The 25,545-nt window shown below is 42.5% G+C and overlaps 1 protein-coding gene across 8 annotated transcripts in view; it reads right to left on the minus strand.

Annotated features, from left to right (window-relative positions):
- PMFBP1 (polyamine modulated factor 1 binding protein 1) overlaps positions 1 to 25,545 on the minus strand; it is a 302,187-nt gene that overhangs the window by 181,966 nt on the left and 94,676 nt on the right. For 6 of the 8 annotated variants that reach the window (XM_056525902.1, XM_056525904.1, XM_056525900.1 and 3 more), the window contains one exon: positions 20,031 to 20,111. The exons of the other annotated variants lie outside the window; for them this stretch is intronic. In XM_056525902.1, the coding sequence (XP_056381877.1) occupies positions 20,031 to 20,111 (81 nt within the window). The remainder of the gene's footprint in view (positions 1 to 20,030; positions 20,112 to 25,545) is intronic. 8 annotated transcript variants of the gene reach the window in all.

The raw sequence follows: 25,545 nt of genomic DNA on the forward strand, positions 1-25,545 counted from the left end.
ATGTAATTGTCTATACAGACTATAAATTGTCTATACAGACTATCAATGTGCACAACCACATGAAAAATTTAGTCATTTACTGAGATAAAAAATAAACACTTTTATTGTATCAATTAAAAACAATAAGAATCAGAAAAATTGATGGGGTAAGAAACTTCCAAGGGGGGGACTGGGACAAACAGGGAGTCACTACGCAAATTAGGCAAGAATGTGCAATGCATAATGGTAAACAGACATAAGTCTCAAGGTATATACAAACAATCATACATTACCAACCTAATACAAGCTAATAGGTGTGGAAAGTGCAGAAGATGTGCAGCAGGAGTGATGCCATCCCAACGTACATTTCAGTGATATCCTTCGTCCTGGGGGTGGCGTCCTCTCAGTGCAGATGTTATTTATATAAAAACATAGCCAATCAGGACCCAACGTTTGATTATTAAACATTATACACCTGTATATCGGCCTGGACTAAGCGCATGCCCATGTCGGCACATGGCGCGCGAACCACCAAACGCCATGCGTACTTCTGGGGGGCCGGGAAAAGGAAGGAAAGGGGAACATCCCTGGTCTTTATACATTTTTAAAATACATAAAGGGTCACAAACTCTGTAACTTCTTCATCAAATGACGACAATGTGAAGAATAAATGTTTGTTAAATTACTTCTATTAAAAAAATCTTAATCCTTTCAGTACTTATGAGCTTCTGAAGTTAAGGTTGTTCTTTTCTGTCTAAGTTCTCTCTGACGACACGTGCCTCGGGAACCGCCCAGTTTAGAAGAGGTTTGCTATGGGGATTTGCTTCTAAATTGGGCGGTTCCCGAGACACATGCCATCAGAGAGCACTTAGACAGAAAAGAACAACCTTAACTTCAGAAGCTCATAAGTACTGAAAGGATTAAGATTTACAAATCTATTTAACTTTCTGGAGCCAGGTGATATATAAAAACAGTTTTTTCCTGGATAACCCCTTTAAGGTTTCTGAAAGACAAAAAATGTAATAAATAAAAACAAAATAAGAGTGAGACATAAAAACAATATAAAAACAACATTGCTAGAGAACTAATGAAAACAGAAAAACTGTAATTTTTTGTTCAAGCCAAATGGATGTATAGTCTTCAACCTCCAAATAAATTCGCTTTCGCGTTGTCCTTATCTTTTATGAATGTTGCCAACACATATACCTAGATCAATAAGATCAATCCCTTTAACTTTTAGCAAAGTGCCATCACATTGATGGTGCGACAAAAAAGGTCTACTAATTGTTTTCAGGTCCTCTATACATTCATTATCTCTTGCAAGTCTGATATCACGTATGTTCACGGACATGGATTTTCAGGTCATGCCAACATAGATCTTGCTGCACAGGCAAAGAGCGTAATTAAATTTTACGTGGTACAGTTGATGGTAAGCCTCTCGACCATTGAAAATCAGCATCCGTGAACATACGTGATATCAGACTTGCAAGAGATAATGAATGTATAGAGGACCTGAAACCAATTGCTAGACATTTTTTGTTACACCATCAATGTGATGGCACTTTGCTAAAAGTTAAAGGGATTGACCTTATTGATTTAGGTATACGTGGTGGCAACATTCATAAGAGAATGGATTTGGAAGTTGAATACGATACAGCCATTTGGCTTGACTGAAACATTACTGTTTGCTATGTTTCTGTGATCATTAGTTCTCTAGCAGCGTTGTTTTTATCTGTTTTTATGTCTCACTATTAATTTTATTTTTATCAATTTTTTGTCTTTCAGAAACCTTAACCAATGTTTATTCTTCACATTGGCATCATTTGAGGAAGAAGTTACAGAGTTTGTGACCCTTTATGTTTGTTAAAAACGTATAAAGACCATGGGCATTACCCTTTCCTTCCTTTTCCAGACCAACCTAACTGCCACAAACTGTGTCCCTGGTACAATACTGCCACACACTGTGCCCCTGAATATATAACTGCCACATACTGTGCCCCTGGTATAATACTGCCACACACCGTGCCCCTGAATATATAACTGCCACACACTGTGCCCCTGGTAAAAATACTGCCACACACTGTGCTCCTGGTACAATACTGCCACACACTGTGCCCCTAAATATATAACTGCCACATACTGTGCCCCTGGTATAATACTGTTGCACACTATGCCCCTGAATATAATACTGCCACATGCTGTATACCTAAATAGAATGCTGTCAAACACTGTGCCATAGTATAATACTGCCACACACCGTGCCCATTAGTATAATACTGCCACACACCGTGCCCATTAGTATAATACTGCCACACACCGTGCCCCTTAGTACAATACTGCCACACACAGTTCCCTTGAGTATACTACTGCCATACATAATGCCCTGAGTATAATACTGACACAAATTGTGCCGATTACAATGCTGACTCACACTGTGCCCCTGAGTATAAAACTACCACATGCTGGGCCCCAAATATTATATTGCCACTTGCCCTGAAGTGAATTATACCTCTGTGTCCCTTCAAACAATGAATGAGGTGCCCACCCCCCTTGTTTTGAAACAACTGTAGAGATAAAAGGTTGGGAAATTCCTGAAATACACATACTTTCAGGGTCGGACTGAACTATGCAGCCCATTTTTTTTATTTTGTGTCGCAGATGTCAGACACCCATTAAAATAAAATAGGCTGCATACTCTAACATCACCTTGGTTTAAGTGGCTCTCCAGCTGTTGCAAAGCTGCAACTCCCATCATGCCTGCAAAGCTTCAGGCATTATGGGAGTTGTAGTTTTGTAACACAGATTGGGGAACGGTGTCACCCGTCATCACTGCAGAAATTACAAGCGACTCCAGCTCTGATGGGGCACAGTCAGGCAGCATACACAATTGTATAATGACTCACAGGAGACGTCTCTGTTGTCTTTACTTTTTTCTTTCAGCTCCATCTTCTCTGCAGAGTCTGATGCCTGGACATCATTGGTTACTTTGTTAGCAGAGCCCCATACTCTGTATGACAACAATAATCATTATAAGGGTGGGTTCACACTACGGTGGTTGACCACAGTTTTAGGTCCGGTTGTAAAAGCGCATACGGCGCAAAAATGAGCCGACCGGACCGAACGTTTCACTCCGGTCGGCTCATTGAAATGAATGACATACGGGAGCGCATACGGTAACATACGGGAGCGCGAGCTTTTAGCTCCCCCCTGCCGTATGCGCTCCCGTATGGGACAAAACGTAGTGTGAACCCAGCCTCACCCTGCCAGACATCATGACCCCTAAAAATAATACTGCCAGACACTGTTTCCCCTGTTTGTCAGAATCCCACCCCTGTACTCCCCTCAGACCCATTTCCTCCTCCTCCTGCAGACCCCTAAGTGCTTCTTCACACTGTGGACATTTAGTCGGCAGAATGTCCGCTTGCTGCAGGCACCTCTGAAGCCATTGGCGGTAGGACTGCAAGGATGTGCACCATCTCTATAGATGACAATGCAGTCCAGTGGAATTCCACCAGCAGAATGAACGTCCACCCAAAGAACATGTTCGTTCTTTGGGTTTACATCCATTCTGCGGGGGGGGGGGGGGGGGGGGGGGGAATTCCACTGTGGCGATTCCACTGTATGCACTGAGCAGCAGAAAACCATTTGGACTCTGCTGCATGCAGATTTCCGCCGGAGGAATGTCCTCAATGTGGATGGGCCTTAAGTCCCCCCAGACCCCTAGGTCCTCTTCCAGACCCCTCTCCCCCCCACCCTCCTATAGATACCCACAGATACCTCTGCCACCCCCAACCCCGCAGTCCTCATCCAGACTCCCCTCCCCCCTTACCCCTAAGTCCTCCTGTAGACTCCTCTGCCCCCCAAGACCCCTGCATTATCCTTTTTTACATTTTCTGTCCACCCCAAGATCCCTCTGTTCCCTTCTTCCCTAACACTCCCCACCCACCAAGACCTCTGCATCATTCTTATTTTCACTTTTATGCCCCCTAGACCTCTTTATCCCCTCCTGTCCTAACATTCTGCCCACCCCCAACACCCCTGAATCATTCTTATTTTCACTTTTATGCCACCCCCCCATTCCCCAGACCCCTTTATCCCCTTCAAACCCTAACGTCGCCCCAAGACCCCTGCAATATTCATATTTTCACTTTTAACCCCCCCCAGACCCATTTATTCCCTTCTGCACTAACAATCCCCCCCAACCCCAAGACCCCCCTGCATCCTTACATTCACTTTTATAGCGCCGGACACAGATGGCTGGCCCTGTGGACGGCCTGGTCCTGCTGCTTCTCAGGTCCCGCGCTGCTCTGGCCTCTTCTGGTCAGGCCTGGCCAAAGCAGATGATGCAGGCAGCGCTAATCGCGCAGCCTGCATCATAGGAGAAGTGCTGGCCGGGCAGGGAGCAGAGTGTTCCCTTGCTCCGCCAGCGCTATGCTATTCATTTGTATCGGTGTCTTAAAGACACCGATACATATGAATGCCAGGACAGCGGCTGCCACCTCTGAACCAGCCGGAGATCCCTGAACTGGCCGGAGGTCCGGATGACTGGCGGCCTCGGTCAGGATCTAGACCGCGGTCCGCAATTTGAGTACCGCTGCTTTAGGGAAATGTAATTGAACCCCTCTATCACTATTTTTGGTAGGACCTTCTAGCTATTGTGCTATTTTTTTTTTTTTATCAGACTATCAATGAGGCATCCTGCAACAGTCATGCCTACATTGAATTTCCTAGTTCTGTTGACTTCTCAAGTTGACTGCTAATACTTCAGATCAACTTTGGTTGGTTATGGGTAGCCAGTAAAAAGAGAGGCAAAGGGGAGATGCATTGGCAGAAAAGAGGAGAGGTGGATTAACTAGGCAACTGAGTTGAGGGTGGACACCAGTAAAGGCTCCTTTCACACTATGACTGTTGCTCTGTTACAAACGGACATTAATGGCTTTTTTTTTCCTACTTTGTCTGCCATTAACGTCCGTTATTGTAATGGAGCAAAATGGGAGTTATAACGGGCAAAGAGGATCCCATTCACTTGAATGGGGTTCCTCTAACGTCCGTTATAAGTCCCATTAAGATAGCGGGAGAAAAAGACGTGACATGCACAAATTTTTTCCTGCCATCTTCCTAATGGACATCACCTACTGGACGAGGTAGTGTGCAGAGCCCTTGTTAAAAATGAAAGAAGTGATCTGATTGGTTGCTATGGGCAACTCATCAATTTTTCCTCTGGATCGGTTTTGATAAACCCCCCAGTCTTTTTGATATATGGCCAGAAGCAAGCTGGGAGTCAATAAGGAATATGAAATGCCATATCTACACAGTTTTGCTTTTTGTATATATATTTGTGTTTTTTCAAAAATGGCATTTTGAGGCTTAGAGGCAGTTTGATTTTTTAAATGGCAGCATGGCTTGGGTATGTATTTTTTTTTTTTAAATATATTTATATATTAATATTAGCTTTCTACTTCTTGTGCAATTTGTAAATATTCAGGGTTATTAGGAGCTACAGACAGAAAATATCAAAAATTCATATTGCCTAATTCCAACTATTGCTGAGATTGCATCTCTTAATTAATGTAAACTGATTATATAAGTTTATATCATAACAAAAATAGTTATAGAAACCTATATAATTTGTTCAGTCTACACACCTGTATCAGTTCTCACCACATTATGACAGTCGTTGTGGGGATATTGTAATGCTCAGCCAGCACATCAGCACCCTCTGCAGTTCAAATGGGGAAATGCAACTTTACTAAATGACTGCTTTCTAAATCCCTCTCGTGCATTTTATATCTGCAATAAACTAAAAATCAAAATAGGATGTGTTGAATATCGGCATATTAATGTGCACTAACTATGTTTGATTGTTACAGAAAATGTATGATCTATCCATACATCATCATTTATTTAGAAGAACGGACAGTTCAGTATTAGGTTGGAAACACTGAAGCCCAGAATTATGGGGAATACATATTAAGCTGAAATTTCCTGCACACAAGTAGGAAACTGCCAACCCCAACCTATAATCCACTGTATGATAAATATAAATCTTATGTATTACTTGAGAGATTTATCAAAACCTGTCCAGAGAAAAAGTTGCTGAGTTGCCCATAGCAACCAATCAGATCGCTACTTTCATTTTTGAAAAAGCCTCTGAAAAGTGAAAGAAGCGATCTGACTGGTTGCTACGGGCAGCTCAGCAACTTTTTCTCTGGACAGGTTTCGATAAATCTCCCCCTATGACCCAAATTTATCAAACTGTGTGAGGAAAATAAAAGAGTGATTTTCCCACAACAACCAATCACAGCTCAGCTTTCACTTTACCAGAGCTCGTTAGCTTAGCTGTGATTGGCTGCTGTGGGAAAATCACTTAATTTTTTCTCTCACACAGTTTGATAAATCTGGGCCATTATGGTTACATGCAGCAGAACTGTCTGCAACTAAAAATCCATCCTACATGTAAAGTCAGTAAGCCACACACTGACTCCTTCATAAATGGCTCATGGAGAATGATTAGTAATAGATGTATTGTAGTAAATAGTAACATCAGGCTTCTCATAACTGATAATGACATTTATTAAGCCAGTACGTCTGGTTTCCTGTGTCGAAAAGTCACAAATTTAGGAGTTTAGGACCGTACATGCTGGGAGTTGTAGTTTTACAACAGCTGTAGGCACACTGGTGGGGAACCACTGAGTTAGAAAACAGACTCTAGCTCAGTGATTCCAACCCATGTGCCTCCAGCTGTTGCAAAACTACAACTCCCAGCATGTACGGTCTGTCAGATCACTCTGGGAGTTGTTGTTTTGCAAAAGCTGGAGGCACACGGGTTGGAATCACTGAGTTAGGAAACAGACTCTAGCTCAGTGTTTCCCAACCAGTGTGCCTACAGCTGTTGCAAAACTACAATTCCCAGCACGGCCAGACAGTCAGGGATGCTGGGCGTCTAGTTCTGCAATATCTGGCCCTTCAGATGTTGCAGAACTACAATTGCCAGCATGCCTGGACAGTCTGGGCATGCTAGGAGTTGTAGATATGCAACAACTGGGGAAGAACAGTTTGGAGACCGCTAAGTAGTGGCCTCCAAACTGTAGCCCTCCAGATGTTGCAAAACTACAACTCCAAGCATGCCTAGACTGTCCAGGCATGCTGGGAGTTTTAGTTCTGCAACATCTGAAGGGCCAGATATTGCAGAACTACATGCCCAGCATCCCTGACTGTCTGGCCATGCTGGGAGTTGTAGTTTTGCAACATCTGGAGGGCTACAGTTTGGAGACCACCATATAGTGGTCTCCAAACTGTGCCACTTCAGATGTTGCAAAACTACAACTCCCAGCATGCCCAGACAGTCAGTGCATGCTGAAAGTTGTAGTTTTGCAACATCCGGAGGACCACAGTTTAGAGACCACTACACAGTGGTCTCCAAACTGTGACCCTCCAGATGTTGCAAAACTACAACTCCCAGCATGCCCAGACAGCCTTTGGCTGTGTGGGCATGCTGGGCGTTGTAGTTTTGCAGCTTTTAGAAGGCCACAGTGAAGTTCACTTATCGCGATCTTCACTGCAGCCCTTTCCGGCCGCCGCCGCTGCCCGGGATGCCGCCGCAGGTCCGGGTAAGCCGCCAGTGTACCCCCCGCTCTGTACCAACTTCGATCGGTGGGCAGAGGGGGGAAATAAACTCTAACACCCCGCCCCCCTCCTGCCATTGGTGGTCAGCCTGACCGACCAATGGCAGAGGATAGGAGGGGGTGGCAGCTCCGATCACACTTATTTTCCGGGAGATCGGGTCACCAGTGACCCGATTTGCCCGGATCGCGGCAAATCGCAGGTCTGAATTGACCTGCGATTTGCTGCGATCGCCAACATGGGGGGGTCTCAGGACCCCCCTAGGCATTGCCACGGGATGCCTGCTGATAGACATGGATACGCCCTCCGTCCTTAAGTGACGGGACATGAGGGCGTATGCATACGCCCTCCGTCCCCAAGGAGTTAAAGGGATACTACCGTAGAAAACTTTTTTTTTTTTTTTTATCAACTGGTGCCAGAAAGTTAACCAGATTTGTAAATTACTTCTATTAAAAAATCTTAACCTTTCCAATACTTTTTAGGGTCTGTATACTACAGAGGAAATGGAATACTACAGTGGGCGATGGTCCGTTATCGCGCTCTTGCGCTTCGTCAGGCACCTGACGAAGCGCAAGAGCGTAATAACGGACAGTCGCCCACCGGCTGAGCCCACCCGCTCCTGTACCATCTTGCCACCTCCCTGCTATGTTCTTGTTCTCGTACTCTGAATAAAGAAAAATTTGCAACATAACCAGTGTTTGAGGTGAGTGCTCCGAAAAAAATTTCTTGACTTATAAGAATATAATTTACAAATCCGTTTAACATTCTAGCACCAGTAGATAAAAAAATAAATAAAAAAAAGTTTTCCAAGGGAGTACCCCTTTAAGGACCAGAGCCTTTTTTTTGCACATCTGACCACTATCACTTTAAGCATTAATAACTCTGGGATGCTTTTACCTTTCATTCTGATTCAGAGACTGTTTTTTCGTGACATATTCTACTTTATGTTAGTGGTAAAATTTTGTCGATACCTGCATCATTTCTTGGTGAAAAATTGAAACATTTTATGAAAAAAAATTGAAAAATTTTAATTTTTTTTAACTTTGAAGCTCTCTGCTTATAAGGAAAATGAATATTCCAAATAAATTATATATTGATTCACATATACAATATGTCTACTTTATGTTTCCATCATAAAGTTGACATGTTTTTAGTTTTGGAAGACATCAGAGGGCTTCAAAGTATAGCAGCAATTTTAAAAATCAAAATTTTTCAGGGACCAGTTCTGTTTTGAAGTGGATTTGAAGGGTCTTCTTATTAGAAATACCCCACAAATGACCCCATTATAAAAACTGCACCCCTCAAAGTATTCAAAATGACATTCAAAAGGTTTGTTAACCCTTTAGGTGTTTCACAGGAATAGCAGCAAATTGAAGGAGAAAATTCTAAATCTTCATTTTTTACACTCGCATGTTCTTGTAGATCCAGTTATTGAATTTTTACAAGGGGTAAAAGGAGATAAATGTTCCTAAAATGTGTAACCCAATTTCTCTAAGAAAATACCTAATATGTGTATGTTAAGTGTTCGGCGGGCGCAGCAGAGGGTTCAGAAGGGAAGGAGCGACAGTGGGATTTTGGAGAAGGAGTTTTTCTGAAATGGTTTTTGGGGGGCATGTCACATTTAGAAAGCCCCCATGGTGCCAGAACAGCAAAAAAAAAAAAAACACATGGCATACTATTTTGGAAACTATACACACCCCTCAGGAACATAACAAGATGTACAGGGAGCCTTAACACCTCACAGGTGTTTGACGACTTTTTGTTAAAGTTGGATGTGTAAATGGAAAAAAAAATTCTCACTAAAATGCAGTTTTTTTCCCCCCCAAATTTTACATTTTTACAAGGGGTAATAGGAGAAAGTGACCCCCAAAATTTGTAACCCCATTTCTTCTGAGTGTGCACATCAAGTGCTCTGTTGGCGCACTACAATGCTCAGAAGAGGAGGAGCGCCATTGAGCTTTTGGAAAGAGAATTTGTTTGGAATGGATGTCAGGGGCCATGTGAGTTTACAAAGCCCCCGTGGTGCCAGAACAGTGGACCTCCTCCACATGTGACCCCATTTTGGAAACTAAACACCTCACAGAATTTAATAAGGGGTGCAGTGAGGATTTACACCCCACTGGCATTTGACAGATCTTTGGAACAATCGGCTGTGCAAATGAAAAATTACATTTTTCCTTTTCACGGACCACTTTTCCAAAAATTATTTTTTGCCCCCCATCCAACTTTAATGAAAATTTGTCAAACACCTGTGGGGTGTTAAGGCTCACTATACCCCTTGTTATGTTCCATGAGGGGTGTAGTTTGCAAAATGGGGTCACATGTGGGTATTTCTTTTTTTGCGTTTATGTCAGAACCGCTGTAAAATCAGCCACCCCTGTGCAAATCACCAATTTAGGCCTCAAATGTACATAGTGCGCTCTCACTCCTGAGCCTTGTTGTGCGTCCGCAGAGCATTTTATGCCCACATATCGGGTATTTCTGTACTCAGGGGAAATTGCGTTACAAATTTTGGGGGTCTTTTTTTCCCCTTTACCGCTTGTGAAAATAAAAAGTATGGGGCAACACCAGCATGTTAGTGTAAAATGTTTTATTTTTTTTACACTAACAGGCTGGTGTAGCCCCCAACTTTTCCTTTTCAGAAGGGGTTAAAGGAGAAAAAGCCACCCAAATTTGTAGTGCAATTTTTCCCGAGTACGGAAATACCTCATACCTGGCCCTAAACTGTTTCCTTGAAATACGACAGGGCTCCGAAGTGAGAGAGCGCCATGCGCATTTGAGGACTAAATTAGGGATTGCATAGGGGTGGACATAGAGGTATTCTATGCCAGTGATTCCAAAACAGGGTGTTTTGGAATTATGTGTTAGTGTAGTGTTTTTAGGGTACATTCACACTGTCGGAGGTTTACAGTGAGTTTCCCGCTAGGAGTTTGCGCTACGGTGAAAAATTTGCCGCAGCTCATACATGAAGCAGGAAACTCAATGTAAACCTGCCCGTGTGAATGTACCCTGTACATTGTGTGTTAGTTACTGTTACCTAACTCAGTATTTTCCAACCATTGTGCCTCCAGCGTTGCAAAACTACAATTCCCAGCATGTACTGATCGCCGAAGGGCATGCTGGGAGTAGTTATGCAACAGCTGGAGGTACGCAACTACAACTCCCAGCATGCCGAGACTTGCTGTTTGGGCATGCTGGGATTTGCAGTTTTTCAACATCTGGAGGGCTACAGTTTAGAGACCACTGCACATTGATCTCCAAACTGTGGCCCTCCAGATGTTGCAAAAACTACAAATCCCAGCATGTCCAGACAAACTGCTGTTTGGGCATGCTAGGAGTTGTAGTTTTGCAAGATCTAGAGGGTTACAGTTTAGAGACCACTGTATAGTGGTCTCAAACTGTGGCCCTCCAGATGTTGCTAGGCAACTCACCGGCTTCCGTAGGATCGAGGGAGCCACATCGCCGTCCTCTTCGGCCACCAATCCCCGCTGCCCCGATGCCGCCGATGGGCTTCAGCGCCGGTCCTTGTCAGTTTCCTCGTTCTGCCCGGCCTATTGTGGGTGGGCAGAATGGGGAAACCGAAAGTTAACCCCCCCCCCCCCGCCCCCGATCTGCTATTGGTCGTCGCTTCTGGATGACCAATAGTAGGGATAAGAGGGGTGGAACCCCTGCCACCTCACTCCTATCCCTTCAGGGGGATCATGGGTGTCTTAGACAACCCCGATCCCCCTTATTTTCCAGGTCACCGGAGACTCGTATGACTCGGAATCGGCACAAATCGCTGGTGTGAATTCACGACATGGGCATTTGCACAGGGTGCCTGCTGATAGATATCAGCAGTCATACCGGTCCGGTCCCCGCCTGGCGGGGACCAAAATTCTAACAGGCGTACAGGTACGCCCTTGGTCCTAAAGTACCAGCGACCAAGGGTGTATCCATAAGTGGTCCTTAAGGGGTTAATACACCCTAAATGGACTCATGACCAGAGGAAACTACTACTCAAAAAGGTTCACATTGCCTAGCCATGTTAAACGTTTTTGATCGCACTCCTGAAACCGGTTGCAATTGCTAGTTTTAGCCAGGGGAAGTACATGGCAGCACACTGCTCACTCGCCAGTTGTCAATCAAAAGCACAGTAGGTACCCTCTAACAAAAGGTATAGTTTAAAAAAAAAAAAAGCCAAAAGTGACTGATGTCAGCTTTCATATTTTGCATTCATGCTTGAACTCCTTAACTGTATCTGCAGCTACCACTTCTGCTAGAAGGCTATTCCATGCATCCACTACTCTCTCAGTAAAGTAATACTTCCTCATATTACTTTTGAACCTTTGTCCCTCTATTTAAAAAGTACCTATCACCAAATAAACTTTTCTAAACTAACTCAGGCTATGTTCCCTAACTACCCCTAACACTCCTCCCACCCAGAAAAAAAAACGCCAAAACTTTCAGGGCTTTAAAAAGCGCTGTATCTTACCTTTCTTCCTGCTCACATAGTGCAATCTCCCAGCAGGAGAAAGTGGGCATTTCCCAGCAGGCATGACATCACTGAAGCCTGCTGGAGGACCACTTCCAAAAGCTGAATTGCGCTCCTGCTCTTCTGAGACCTGGTGTGCACCCCCCAGTGCAGTTTACATCCAAATATGAGGTATGTCCTTACTCCAAAGAAACGTATTTACAAATTGTGGGGGACATTTTCTCCTGTTACCACTTGTGAAAATGAAAAATTTGTGGTAACCCCAGCATTTTAGTGTAAAAAAATCTAATTTTTCCTTTTCACATGCCACTTTAATGAACATTTATCAATGGGGTGTTAAGGCTCACTGTACTACTTGTTATGTTCCTTGAGGGGTCTAGTTTCCAAAATAGTATGCCATGTATTTCTTTTTTTTTTCTTTGCTGTTATGGCACCATAGGGGCTTCCTAAATGTGACAGGCCCCCCAAAAAACCATTCCCGCAAAATTCCCTCTCCAAAATCCCATTGTCGCTCCTTTCCTTCTGAGCCCTATAGTGTACCCACAGAGCACTTTACATCCACATTTGAGGCGTTTCCTCACTCGAGAGAAATTGGGTTAACATTTTTGGGGGGCTTTTTCTCCTATTAACTGGGCCTACAAGAACATGCAAGCGAAAAAAATTAAGATTTTGAATTTTCTCCTTCACTTTGCGGCTATTCCTGTGAAACCCCTAAAGGGTTAAACTTTCTGAATGTCATTTTGAATACTTTTAGGGGTGCAGCTTTCATAATGGGGTCATTTATGGGGTATTTCTAATATGAAGGCCCTTCAAATTCCCTTCAAAACTGAACTGGTCCCTGAAAAATTCAGATTTAGAAAATTTCATGAAAAATTTGAAAATTGCTGCTGAACTTTGAAGCCCTCTGATGTCTTCCAAAAGTAAAAACATGTCACCTTTATGATGCCAACGTAAAGTAGACATATTGGCCCTCATTTACAAAGACTGGAGTGTCGGTTAGGTTTTTTTTTTTTTTCAGTGTACTCGTCTTTTTTCCTTGTGATTTACTAATCTGTCGCATGTGTCGTTTTTTTTTTGTGTCGCACGATATTAAATTCTGTCGCATGGGAATAAAAAGTGTTGCACTGGAAAATAAAAATGAAACCAAATAAATAAAGTAAAGTTACTCTGCACAAGGATGTAACTTTACATTCATGATTGTTAATGGGTTAACAACCCAAAAGTTTTAAAAAATATATATATTAAAAAAATATATATAAATAAAAAAAAATCTATTACATAATTTAATCATAAAAGCGTTGAGGGGTTAAAAATGCTTTTAAAGTATAAAACAAGTAATTTAATCATGAACCACAATGGTCAGCTGTCCCTTCCTCAAAAACACTAAATTTTTCCATTTTCACTCGACCCCTGGGCTGTCGGTTTTTCAGAGTTGAGAAATCACACTTATTTCAGAGTGATTTCACAATTACTCCGAGTGATTTTTCCATTTTGTCGGGTTAAATTTTTGAGTAAACCACACCCATTTTGTAGGTTAAATTAAACTCTGAGTGTTTTTGAAAATGTAGGTTGTGTGCCTAAATTTTGGGCGCAGATTTGGTTGCACGCGGGATGAGACCAAATTTTGGGCGCAACAACCGAGAAAAAAACGTTGGTTCTCCTTTAGTAAATGAGGGCCATTGTGTATGTGAATCAATATATCATTTATTTGGTTTGTCTATTTTCCTTACAAGCAAATGCTACATTTTTCATGAAATTTTGGAATCTTTCACCAAGAAATTATGCATGTATCGACAGAAATTTACCACTAACAGAAAGTAGAATATGTCACGGAAAAACAATCTCTGAATCGGAATGATTAGGAGAAGCATCCCAGAGTTTTACTGCTTAAAGTGACAGTGGTCAGATGTGCAAAAAAATTCTCTGGTCCTTAAGGGGTTAATGTATAGTCATAAGTGGGTTATATCCAAATCAATGTTATAACTGGAGTACCCCAAAAGTCTGTACTGGGACCAGCACTGCTTAACATGTCATCAAGGGTTTGACTTCACTGTTATTTCTCTGAACTGCTGATGACATGGAGATCTGTAGTGTTGTAGATACTCTACAGAATGTAATATCCCTAGAAAGTGACCTAGATAAATGGCCCAGCAAAATGGCAGATTAATTCCTTAGTTTCACATACACACAACATCAAGTTCATTTCATGGGAAGTTAGGCTTTGCACACAGCTGTGTCACAGATTCAGTTTAAAAAATGAAATACAAAAAAAAAAAAAGCACTGCATGCGTTTCAACCCTGCAAAGTGACGGACACCATGCTAAAAGCTGTAGAACTCCATTAAGGTCAATGTGGTCTTTCGGGGGGCATTGGTATCTGTCATGCAGTGGACAATCCAACTACTCCGGTCACTCCTCCTGAAAAGAATCTGAGACTGAGGCCCCAAACAAAGCCTCTGAGGCAGATGTGAACCTAGCCTAAAATGTGTTTCTTGGTGTCAAGAGAACATAGAGGAAATGTACAAGAGCACAGGAAGAAAATACTAATTCGAAGTAGATGATATTATGCTGGTTGGATTCCATGTAGGATTAATCGGTGCAAATAGCCACTTTGTAGGAGCAACCAAAAATTCATGTGATCATTGGTTTGACAATATGGCTGCCAACTCTACTGGTGCAGTGTGAGGTGTCACTTGTCAGAAAGCAAGTAGGAACCACTGCATTGAGAAATGTAAATATTCCACGCTCCTTGTTCATATTTGTTAATAAAAGGTGTAAATTTAAAAAAATAAATAAATAAATAATACCTTCCGCTCCCATTTTGCTGGTCTCATACCATGTCCACACAAATCAAGTATCCGCTATTCGCCTTCCAGTACTAAAGTCTCTCCCTTTTCGCTCTCCCGTGCTACTGATTTACCATTTTTATTACAAAGTGAAAGCTCTTAAGAGGAGGCAAAAAAAAAAATCTAATCAGGCTGAAGAGATAGAAAAGTTGCACGGCTTGTGTGTGCCCCCTCCAGATTCTATCACAGCTCCATCTTCAATTCATTGCTTCCCGATGTCGTTATGACACAGTTCCACAAATCAATGCAGACAGGGGAGGCAGGGCCAGCGCTCCAAGGCAGCAGCACAGACGGGCTCCCTGAACTCCGATTTGCTAATGACACATAATAGCGGCTATTTGTGCTTGTGTTAAATCATACATTTCACTGTAGCTTTATTAAGGGATTTTTAAAACTCCTCTCCAAATTGGATTTTCTAGTTGCTCCCTAATTTCAAGATCAATCATTTCAAAATGAAACTCCTTGGCGAAGGGACTGCAGGTGCCATAGGGCTGTACGATAATGCTTCATATTCTGTATGTGTCCGGAATACAGTGCAAATTCTCCACATAGTACTAACCAAAATGAAGTGACCACTCAGCTTTCCTAGACTCAAACTGCACTTATAATGATGCAACACATCTCCCCTGCAAAACTAGGCATTTCAGGAGTCTGAGCAAGAGGGATGAATGCTCATATATCAGCTGTTTGTAATAACAAAGTTTGGACTGTAAGGATGGACAAGAAATCCCGGTGTCTGCTGTATTTACAAAGAAGCATGTGAAGTCATCAAAGAGAATTTTTAACAAATGCTCTGTTTTCCTGATCCCTGTTTGTTGTCAGAGACACCAGAGGTGTTCAGGCCAAACAATCTACACAGTTGAGAGTTTGCTATAGTTTTATTTAGGCTGCATTCACATCACGTTTAGGCATTTCAGCTGCCGGGTCTGGCTGGGAAATTTCCAAGCCAGGATCTCCCGTATCCCAGCAGCACCAGTGCTGAAACCCATTCACTTTAATGAGCCGCTCGGAGTCAGATAGTGACTCCAGTTGGCTAATTTTTTGCCCCAAATCCGGATTTGTGACTATAGTATACCACGGTTTTAAGTCCAGTCACAAAACCGGATACGGGGCAAAAATGAGCCGTCCGGAGTAACTGTCTGACTCCGGTCGGCTCATTAAAGTGAAGGGCTTTCGGCGCCGGTCCGGCTGGGATACGGGAGCTCCTGGTTGTGAAATTTCCCAGCTGGACCCGGCAGCTGTAATGCCTAAACGTGATGTGAATGCAGCCATAGTCTAGTTGATAGTCTAGGGTAGACCTTGAGAGCCACTTTGAGTATGAAGGTAAACTTAAAAATATAGGAGATATATATATATCTCAATGGGATTCATCAATGTTTGACACTAGAAAAAAAAACTGATACATTTCTCTTAAAACATTTTCAGTACATATGGCGGTATGGCAATAACTGGGGACTCATATGGCAAGCTATACAACATGGGGTTGCAAGCTACTGGTTGGGAACAACAGGTATAGGGGGTAAATACATCAGCAATAAATCTCTCTTGTGCTACAGAGTGAAATTCTGGATGCGCAGCAACAAGGGGATCACTGTACACAAGTAACAAAAAAGGGAGTTTACTTGTGAGTGTAGATCTGAGCAAAGGAACAAGTTTCCAGTTGTGTTTGATAGGATACTGCATGGTGGCCATAGTAATAATCAACTAGGGGGAGCTGGGCCATTTGGTTGGGAGCTGGGCCATTTGGTACAGTACTGCTGGATGTAAGCCTGTTCCTGCTGTACTATGGATGAAGGGCTGCAATGTTTGTCAAGCTCTTTGATGTATGGTTGGCAAGTGTGGCATATACCACAAAATATTTAGCAACATTGTGTGTGTTATTGGCAGAGGTAATGGTAAGTGGAGATAGATTAGCCTCATAGTTTGCTCTAGATTGGACTCCAGGCAGAATGCATCAATCTGGAATCCAATCTGCTCACCTCATAGACTCTTGGATACAACTATACTTACACTGGCTACAACTATAGCAAACACAGCTGTGAGAAGTATTAGGTATGTACCATTTTTTCACCGGTGGGTGTAAAGTTTTTTGTTTTTTGTTCTCAAACAACAACCAGAGATCTTGCATTAGAAAGTTGCAGACTGTTTTAATAGTCCCAATAAATAAATAAAAAAAGGAAAATTATGAAAGTCCATCAGAACAGAAAGGACATTTTAGAAAAAAAAAAAGACAAAAGTAAAGAAATCTACACTTCTGAGGAAATAAATCATGAATAGAAACATACATATCATCACAGATGGTGCCTTCGTCTTATTTCATTTAATAAATGTCAGCATGTGTATTGTAATTTGTCCCATACAAAATAATTAGGTAAAGCAGGGATCCATAGTAATAAATTAGGAAACCCACTATAGCACAATGTAGAATTATTGGAATCTGCATTAGAGAGCAGCTTCCCTGTGGTGCACAGTGTGTGTCATATGAAAATATTGGATGGCCTGTATGTATGAAGCCTTGTGCCTAGACGTCTGCAGCTGATGAACCTACTGGATGTGTACAGTATCATATCCCTGAGCCCTGGTCCAGCAGCTCTCCCCTCGGTCACTGGTATCATTCCTGCTGTTCTGTTTTCATGGTCTGAACCTTATGACAGCAGGAATAGCCTTGTGGTTCACTGATTGCAACAACTGCATTGTAAAAGCTTCAGCAGGCTCCGAAAGGCCGACAGCCAAAGTGGTGACATTACATTCTGGATGGCAAACGGCTGTGTGCATATATGCAGCATGATTTAGAGACTGAATTCAGGATAATGGCATAAATACAGAATATCAACTCAATCTGAATAATCTCAGATTAGATAGGCATTCCCGTGTAGTGTTGTAACAAAGGTTTGCTTCCATATTAGGGAACAGCATTTATAGCCTAAAAAAAATAAAAACAACAACAAATGGGGTTGCATGAGATATGAAAAAATGGCTTATGGGGCTGTCTGGTACTGCGGCTTTTTCAATTGTATGGGGCTGAGGAGCAATACTGAACACAAAGAGGTAAAAGATGAATTTGGTTACATTTGAAGATCTTCCAAAGGTGGGCGAGAATTCCTGAGAGCCTAATGTGTAGAATAGTGTCAATAGGGGGAATACATCATTTAATTTACCCTGGTTTTGTGGTGTACATTTGTCTCACAGTCTGTCTCAGATGCTGTTTTGAGACTTTTCATTGCAACTTTTGCTTTAGAAGGTTTTTGTAAAAGAACATACCAAGTCATGATTTCAGCTGATCTCATGCAGTGGTAAGGAATTCATAATATGCTAATTTTCAGTTTGTCGCATCTTTTGTCACAACTGTGCTAAATTAGGCGCAAATCTACACCAGCCCTGGCTTGGCTTACAAACTGACTGCAAACAACATTAATAAAAAAAAGTCGCACATTCTGTGGCACAAGATAAAAAGTCACAAAAAAAGTCACAGTGGGGCACCATACAAAGTAGTGTACTGAAGTAAGAAATGTGACCACCACCAGATTTATCACTTGCCCTGCACCATGTAATAAATCTGGTGCAGGAACACAGTTTCCACCACATTAATTAATGGAGTAAAAAGATGTTCACCTACACCACTCTTCATGAATACCCCCCCAATATGTATTCCAGAAATTGTGCCAGACTCTATTCTTTGTTGCCTTCATATAAGTGGATAAAGGTGTGCAGGTTAAGTCTGTGGATCATACTAACGCAGCACAGCAGGGGAAATGTCTGCAGCTACATCGATGATACAGATGTCAGTTCCATTGATCCAGAAAGTGAGTATGCTTAAAGGGGTATTCCAGGAAAAAACTTTTTTTTATATATCAACTCGCTCCAGAAAGTTAAACAGATTTGTAAATTACTTCTATTAAAAAATCTTAATCCTTTCAGTACTTATGAGCTTCTGAAGTTAAGGTTGCTCTTTTCTGTCTAAGTGCTCTCTGATGACACGTGTCTCGGGAACCGCCCGGTTTAGAAGAGGTTTGCTATGGGGATTTGCTTCTAAACTGGGTGGTTCCTGAGGATTAAGATTTTTTTTATAGTAAGTAATTTACAAATCTGTTTAACTTTCTGGAGCCAGTTGATATATAAAAAAAGTTTGTTCCTGGATAACCCCTTTCATAATCCGCTACAATGCTAGCATAACTATCCTTGGGAGGCCAGTTAAAGTTGAAATTAACACATTTAGATAAAGTTGTAAAAATCTTTGCATGTTTGGCGAGATACATTACCGTATTGATCACGTTAACAGGAGGAAATCTTGACGTAAACTACTACCTCAAGGTGTCTCAATAGATGTAGTCATCTCATATGAAAAACTGCCTTGTGACCATGTACCCTATAAAGCGCCTTGTCTTACTGTGTGAATGCACTGAAAGTCAGAGGCATAAACTGCTGACGTATATACCTATACACTTATCTGCTTATGCCAGCGGGCACGGGTCTGTGTGCAAATGTCAAAGCGCATTAGAGTATAGGAAACAGGAAGATGCACATTGCATTTGTTAAAAATGTTGCCATGCTAGATGTATCCTGAGTCCTGAGAAGTGGCTCGTGCAAATGGTGAAGTCAGCAAAGCTAACGTGTGTGTGTGTGTGTGTGTATATATGTATGTATATATATATATATATATATATATATATATATATATATATATATATATCGTCCTGGTGAAATCTAGGTAACTGACAAAGAGAAAGAAAACCCAACAGATCAGGACCCCCACTCTTCAGGGTCACTCCGAATCTTCACATAATATAATTTTATCAGCACAAACACCCAACGATTGGAAACATCGAGCCCTGCAACCCTTCCCCCTGCGCTATTGGTGCATGGAGTGGTACAGAAGGCAGGGAGAAGAAAAGAATAGAAGTAATAAAAATGTAATTACATAAAAATGCTAACGATATTCCATCTGTTCTTTCACTTGGCCTAGTGGGCTTCTCAGCTCCACGTCTTGCCATTACTGCAGCTCACAGCGACAGAATAATGGAAGTATTAACAGAGGGGGGCAGAGGAATCCTTATTAATCTGATGCATGAGGAATAGCAGCCATCATTACAGGGACGGGAAGGGACTCACGGATATTCCTGCCTGCAGCCGCTTGCTGTTCAGCAGGGAGCTTGTCACTGGTTCGCTCTCGGTTGCCCTGGAAACTGACTCCTGCAAAATAAAGATTATTAAAGCGCATATGATTATGGTCCGCTGCTGAATCACATTCTTATCACACAAATTTCATTTTTCAACCCAAATTGCATTTTAGAGGGCCCCCCCATCTCCCCCCTCCCCAATCACACAAAAAAATCTGACATAACCTTCTAGCCTGGTATACACCGCCTGAATAATGAGAAGCCAGGATTGTATGCACACAATGGTTTCAGACAATTACAACTGCACATACTGTGATAAAAACACAAACACACACATACTACTGTTTTCTGACACTCACAAGACAAAAATATTATGCAAAATAATACCCTGGATGAATAAAAATCCTAACATTGAATGACCAAACGTGCATTTAAATGTGCTCAGTGACACTATAACATGCATATGTTGTATATACAGCCATATGGGCATGAACATTACATGCACAGTCTATACTAATAGCATGTCCATCCTCACGTCAATTGCAATCATATATATTTTCACATAGTGATAGATAGGTCAATAGAACAAAACAAATAGACACTCTCTTTGTGATGTTTGTCTGTTGCTGTTTTGCAACATAAAAACAAGCATTTTACATGCAATTCCTATCACTTGCCAGCAGAGGGTGCTCCAGACCTTCAGGGGAGACAGTCTCAGAAGTGTTAATGATCACACCCAGTGACACAGAGAGCATAGGCCCAGTGAATAAATCATGTAACCCAAAAGCCTGCTGCAGCCCTTCCTATACACACAGAACTGCCAGCCTTTGTCTTTATAGCTAAGGGTAAGGAGACCAACTTTATATCCTTGGCTTGCGTAAACAGTACACTGCTTATATATGTTACCAAAAAGTGTGATTTAAAGAACATATATACAGCAGCATGGTATCATCCATATACATCACCAGCAGATTCTATAGATGAAACTGAATAATACAGAGAATGTTGTCCACAAGAGCTCACAGTCTAAGGCAGTGATTCCCATCCGGGATGCCCCGGCACACTGGGGTGCTGTTCGGCACTGCCAGGGGTGCCGCTGGATATTGTCGTCAACATTTTATTTATTACGTTTATTTTTATTTCCCGCCCCGGCCTGCGGGCCTGTGACTCAGGGCACCGCAGGGGGGGGGGGGGGGGGGGGGAGTATATGTGCGCTTTGCTGTGTGTGTGCGCACACAGAATCCCCCTGCATCCCCCTCCCCCTGCAGCCCAGTGAATGAGTGCCTTGGCGGTGCTCTGCCGGATTACCTTGCCGGTGTAGTGATCCATGCCCCAGATTCCCCCCTCCCCCTGCGGCGCAATGAATGAGTGCCCTGGCGGTACTCTGCCGGATTCCCATGCCGGTGTAGTGACCCGTGCCCCAGTGTCCCCCTCCCCCCAGCGGCGCAGTGAATGAATGCCCTGCCAGAGAGGGGAGGAACGTGGAAGCTGTGCCGGATTCCTGTGCTGGTGTAGTGAAGAAAAATGGCTTGCTTAAGGAACTGTACCCTTTCCACCCCTATGTTACCCCTTCTTAACCCTGTCCACCCCCCCCCTCCTATCACCCATGTCCACTCCTGTTATCCATGTCCACCCCTCTGTCACCTGTGTCCATTCCCCTGTAACACATGTTCACCCCACCTGTCCACCCCCCAGTCTACCCCTGTCACCCATGTCCACCCCCCCCTATTCACCCCTCTGTCCGTTTTGTCACTCTTGTCCACCCCTCTTTTAACCGCTTGTCCACCCTGGCTATCCCCCTATTCACCCCTCTCTCATCCCTGTCCATCCCCCTGTCACCAATGTTCACCCCTCTGACCACATCCTTGTCACCCATGTTCACCCGTCACCACTTTTTCCCTCCTGTCCACCCCTTTCACCACCGACACCCATGTACACTGTTTTACACCCATCTGTGACCCATGTACACCCCTCTGTCTCCCATGTACACCCCTCTACACTCCTCTGTCACCCCTTTACACCTATACACCCCTGTATTCCTCTTCACTTGTAAAAGGGGAATCTGGAGGCTGATACTGGTAAAGTGCACAGCCTAATAGGTTTGTTTTGCAGGTTTAATGGTAGAGAGTTATGGCTGGAAGAAATGGTCATGTTGGCCCAGAGCAAATGGAGAAGAGAACGACGCTGATCAGAGAAGACGTCACTTTTGAGATGCTGTATAAAGCACTGTAAACTGCATACCCCCAGATAGATATTGTGCTTTGAATCATTTTCCTTTATTTTTTATTTTCTTTGGTTATCAACTTCGGTAGGGGTGCCACGCAAATTTATTATTTTTGGCATCCCTATAATTTTTTCAAGAAAATGAAGTATTTCTCACAGTAAAGGATTGCAGTAACACATGTTTTGCTATACACATGTTTATTCCCTTTAAGTGTATTTGAACTAAACCAAAAAGGAAGGAAAAAAAAGCTAATTGGACATAATGTCACACCAAACTCCAAAAATAGGCTGAACAAAATTATTGGCACCCTTAACTTAATATTTGGTTGCACACCCTTTGGAAAAAATTACTCAAAACAGTCGCTTCCTATATCAATCAATAAGCTTCTTACACCTCTCAGACGGATTATTGGACCACTCTTCCTTTGCAAACTGCTCCAGGTCTCTTATTGGAAGGGCGTCTTTTCCCAACAGCAATTTTAAGATCTCTCCACATGTGTTCAATGGGATTTAGATCTGGACTCCTTGCTACTCTCCAGCGCTTTGTTGCCATCCATTTCTGGGTGCTTTTTGACATATTTTTGGGGTCATTGTCCTGCTGGAAGACCCATGATCTCGGACGCAAACCCAGCTTTCTGACACTCGGCTGTACAGTGCAAGACAAAATCCGTTAGTTATTCTCAGATTTCATGATGCCTTGTACACATTCAAGGCACTCCGTGCCAGGTGCAGCAAAATAACCCCAAAACATAATTGACCCTCCAACATATTTCACTGTAGGTACTGTATTCTTTTCTTTGTAGGCCTCATTCCGTTTTCAGTAAACAGTAGAATGATGTGCTTGACCAAAAAGCTGTATCTTGGTCTCATCTGTCCACAAAACGTTTTTCCAGAAGGATTTTGGCTTACTCAAGTTCATTTTGGCAAAATGTAGTCTTGCTTTTTTATGTCTGTGTCAGCAGTGGGGTCCTCCTGGGTCTCCTGCCATAGCATTTAATTTCATTTAAATGTCAATGGATAGTTCGCGCTGACACTGATGCTCCCTGAGCCTGCAGGACAGCTTGAATATCTTTGGAACTTGTTTGGGGCTGCTTATCCACCAAACGGACTACGTTGACACCTTTCATCAATTTTTCTCTTACGTTCATGACCAGGGAGATTAGATACAGCGCATGGGTTGCAAACTTCTTGATGATGTGGCGCACTGTGGACAAAGGCAAATCTAGATCTCTGAAGATGGACTTATAACCTTGAGATTGTTGATATTTTTCCACAATTTTGGTTCTCAAGTCCTCAGACAGTTCTCTTCTCCTCGTTCTGTTGCCCATGCTTAGTGTGGCACACACAGATACACAATGCAAAGATTAAGTGAACTTCTCTCATTTTTATCTGCTTTCTTGTGTGATTTTTATATTGCCCACACCGGTTACTTGTCCCAGGTGAGTTTAAAGGAGCATCACATGCTTGAAACAATCTTATTTTTCCACAATTTTAAAACGGTGCCAATAATTTTGTCCAGCCCATGTTTAGAGTTTGGTGTGACATTATATCCAATATGCTTTTTTTCCTCCCTTTTTTGTTTAGTTCCAATACACGCAAAGGGAATAAACGTGTATAGCAAAACAAGTGTTACTCCAATACTTTTCTGTGAGAAATACTTCATTTTCTTGAAAAATTTCAGGGGTGCCAACATTTACGGCCATGATTGTATAACTATGCAAACAATAGGGCCCAATGGCAACGCTATCTGGCATAAAATTTATATATCACTGTCAAACAATCCAAGGTTACACAATAAAGAGGCATTCCAGACAGATATTTAGGAAATGCCATAAGTGTGTGATAGATGAGAATTCACAGATGTGCCATAGCCCCTGTTTTGCATTTGAAGCCTGGCTGCGATATAGAGGAGGGCAGAATCGTTCTTTGCGTTATAGTCTTCAGGAATAGAAAGCGGAGCAAGACATGCCATACAGACATGTGACTGGAATACCACCTAAAAAGGGTTAGCCACAGGTTATACAAGTACCTTATAAAACCTGTATTATGCCGATACAGGTGGGTCTGACAGCTTTGTGTACCTCAGTGGATGGGGTCATTGGAATCTATAATAATTGCTAAAACCGTTGTTATTGGCACAACCCCAGTCCAGCTGCATTGTGATCAGGTGATTTCTGGGAACTGCATGGAGGAGTCTGGCAGGAGCTGTTATCACAAGGGTAAGTGGCTGCTAGGTATTTCTCTTGCTACAGGGAAATTTTTTCTTATAACAGTATAGCTTGGCCAACCTAACAATCACACGGCCGTCTGTCCCAGTTTTTTTTTCCCCGTTTAGTTCTGTTGTTGCTGCTTGTAAACGGATTACAAACAGTTGTAAAATAATCCCATTGATGTAAATGGGATTTTTCTTACAATCCTTTCACATCCGTATGCACCCGTCTGTGCTCATTTCCGTTTTTTTTTTTTTTAACGGGAGAAAATGTTTTCTCCAGTCAAAAAAAAAATGAAAGAAAAAAAAAAAGGATAAAGTAAATTTAACATTGAAGTCTATGAAAAACAGATGAGCCTTTAACGTCATTCACTTGCATCCGTTTTTACTTCTTAGCAGGCTCAGAACAAAAAAAAAATATATTTTTTTGGTTTATTAACTGAAAATTAAGGATACAACCGAACTACATCCGTTTGCATCTGTTATTGTACTTTATTTTTATAATTGTTTTTTTTTGTTTTGTTTTTTTATGGGAAAAGAACAGGACGGGTCAAGACGGCATGAGGAAGTGCATGACACTTGTCTGAGGATCAGAACTGCCCTGTATCAAATAGGTTCTCCTATAAACCTTAAAAGAGTTATCCACTATAAGGTGATTTTAGTACGTACCTGGCAGACAGTAATGGACATGCTTAGGAAGGATCTGCGCTTGTCTTGGGGCTAAATGGCTACCGTATTTATCAGGGTATACCACGCACCAGCCTATAACACGCACCCTAATTTTACCAAGGATATTTGGGTAAAAAAAGTTTTTTACCCAAATATCCTTGGTAAAATGAGGGTGCGTGTGTGTGCATGTGTATACCCCGATATGCTGTTTCTGACCCTGCAGAAGCCCCCAGGAAAGGCAGGGGGAGAGAGGCCGTCGCTGCCCGCTTCTCTCCCCCTGCCTTTCCTGGGGTCTAGAGCCCTACTGCCGCCGCTTCTCTCCCCCTGGCTATCGGCGCCGCTGCCCTATTGCGTCACTCGTCATTGCACCTCGCAGCGCATAGCAACGACGCATAGATGCCACACC

The sequence above is a fragment of the Hyla sarda genome, chromosome 6 (assembly GCF_029499605.1).
Source record: "Hyla sarda isolate aHylSar1 chromosome 6, aHylSar1.hap1, whole genome shotgun sequence".
In the NCBI taxonomy this organism is placed as follows: Eukaryota; Metazoa; Chordata; class Amphibia; order Anura; family Hylidae; genus Hyla; species Hyla sarda.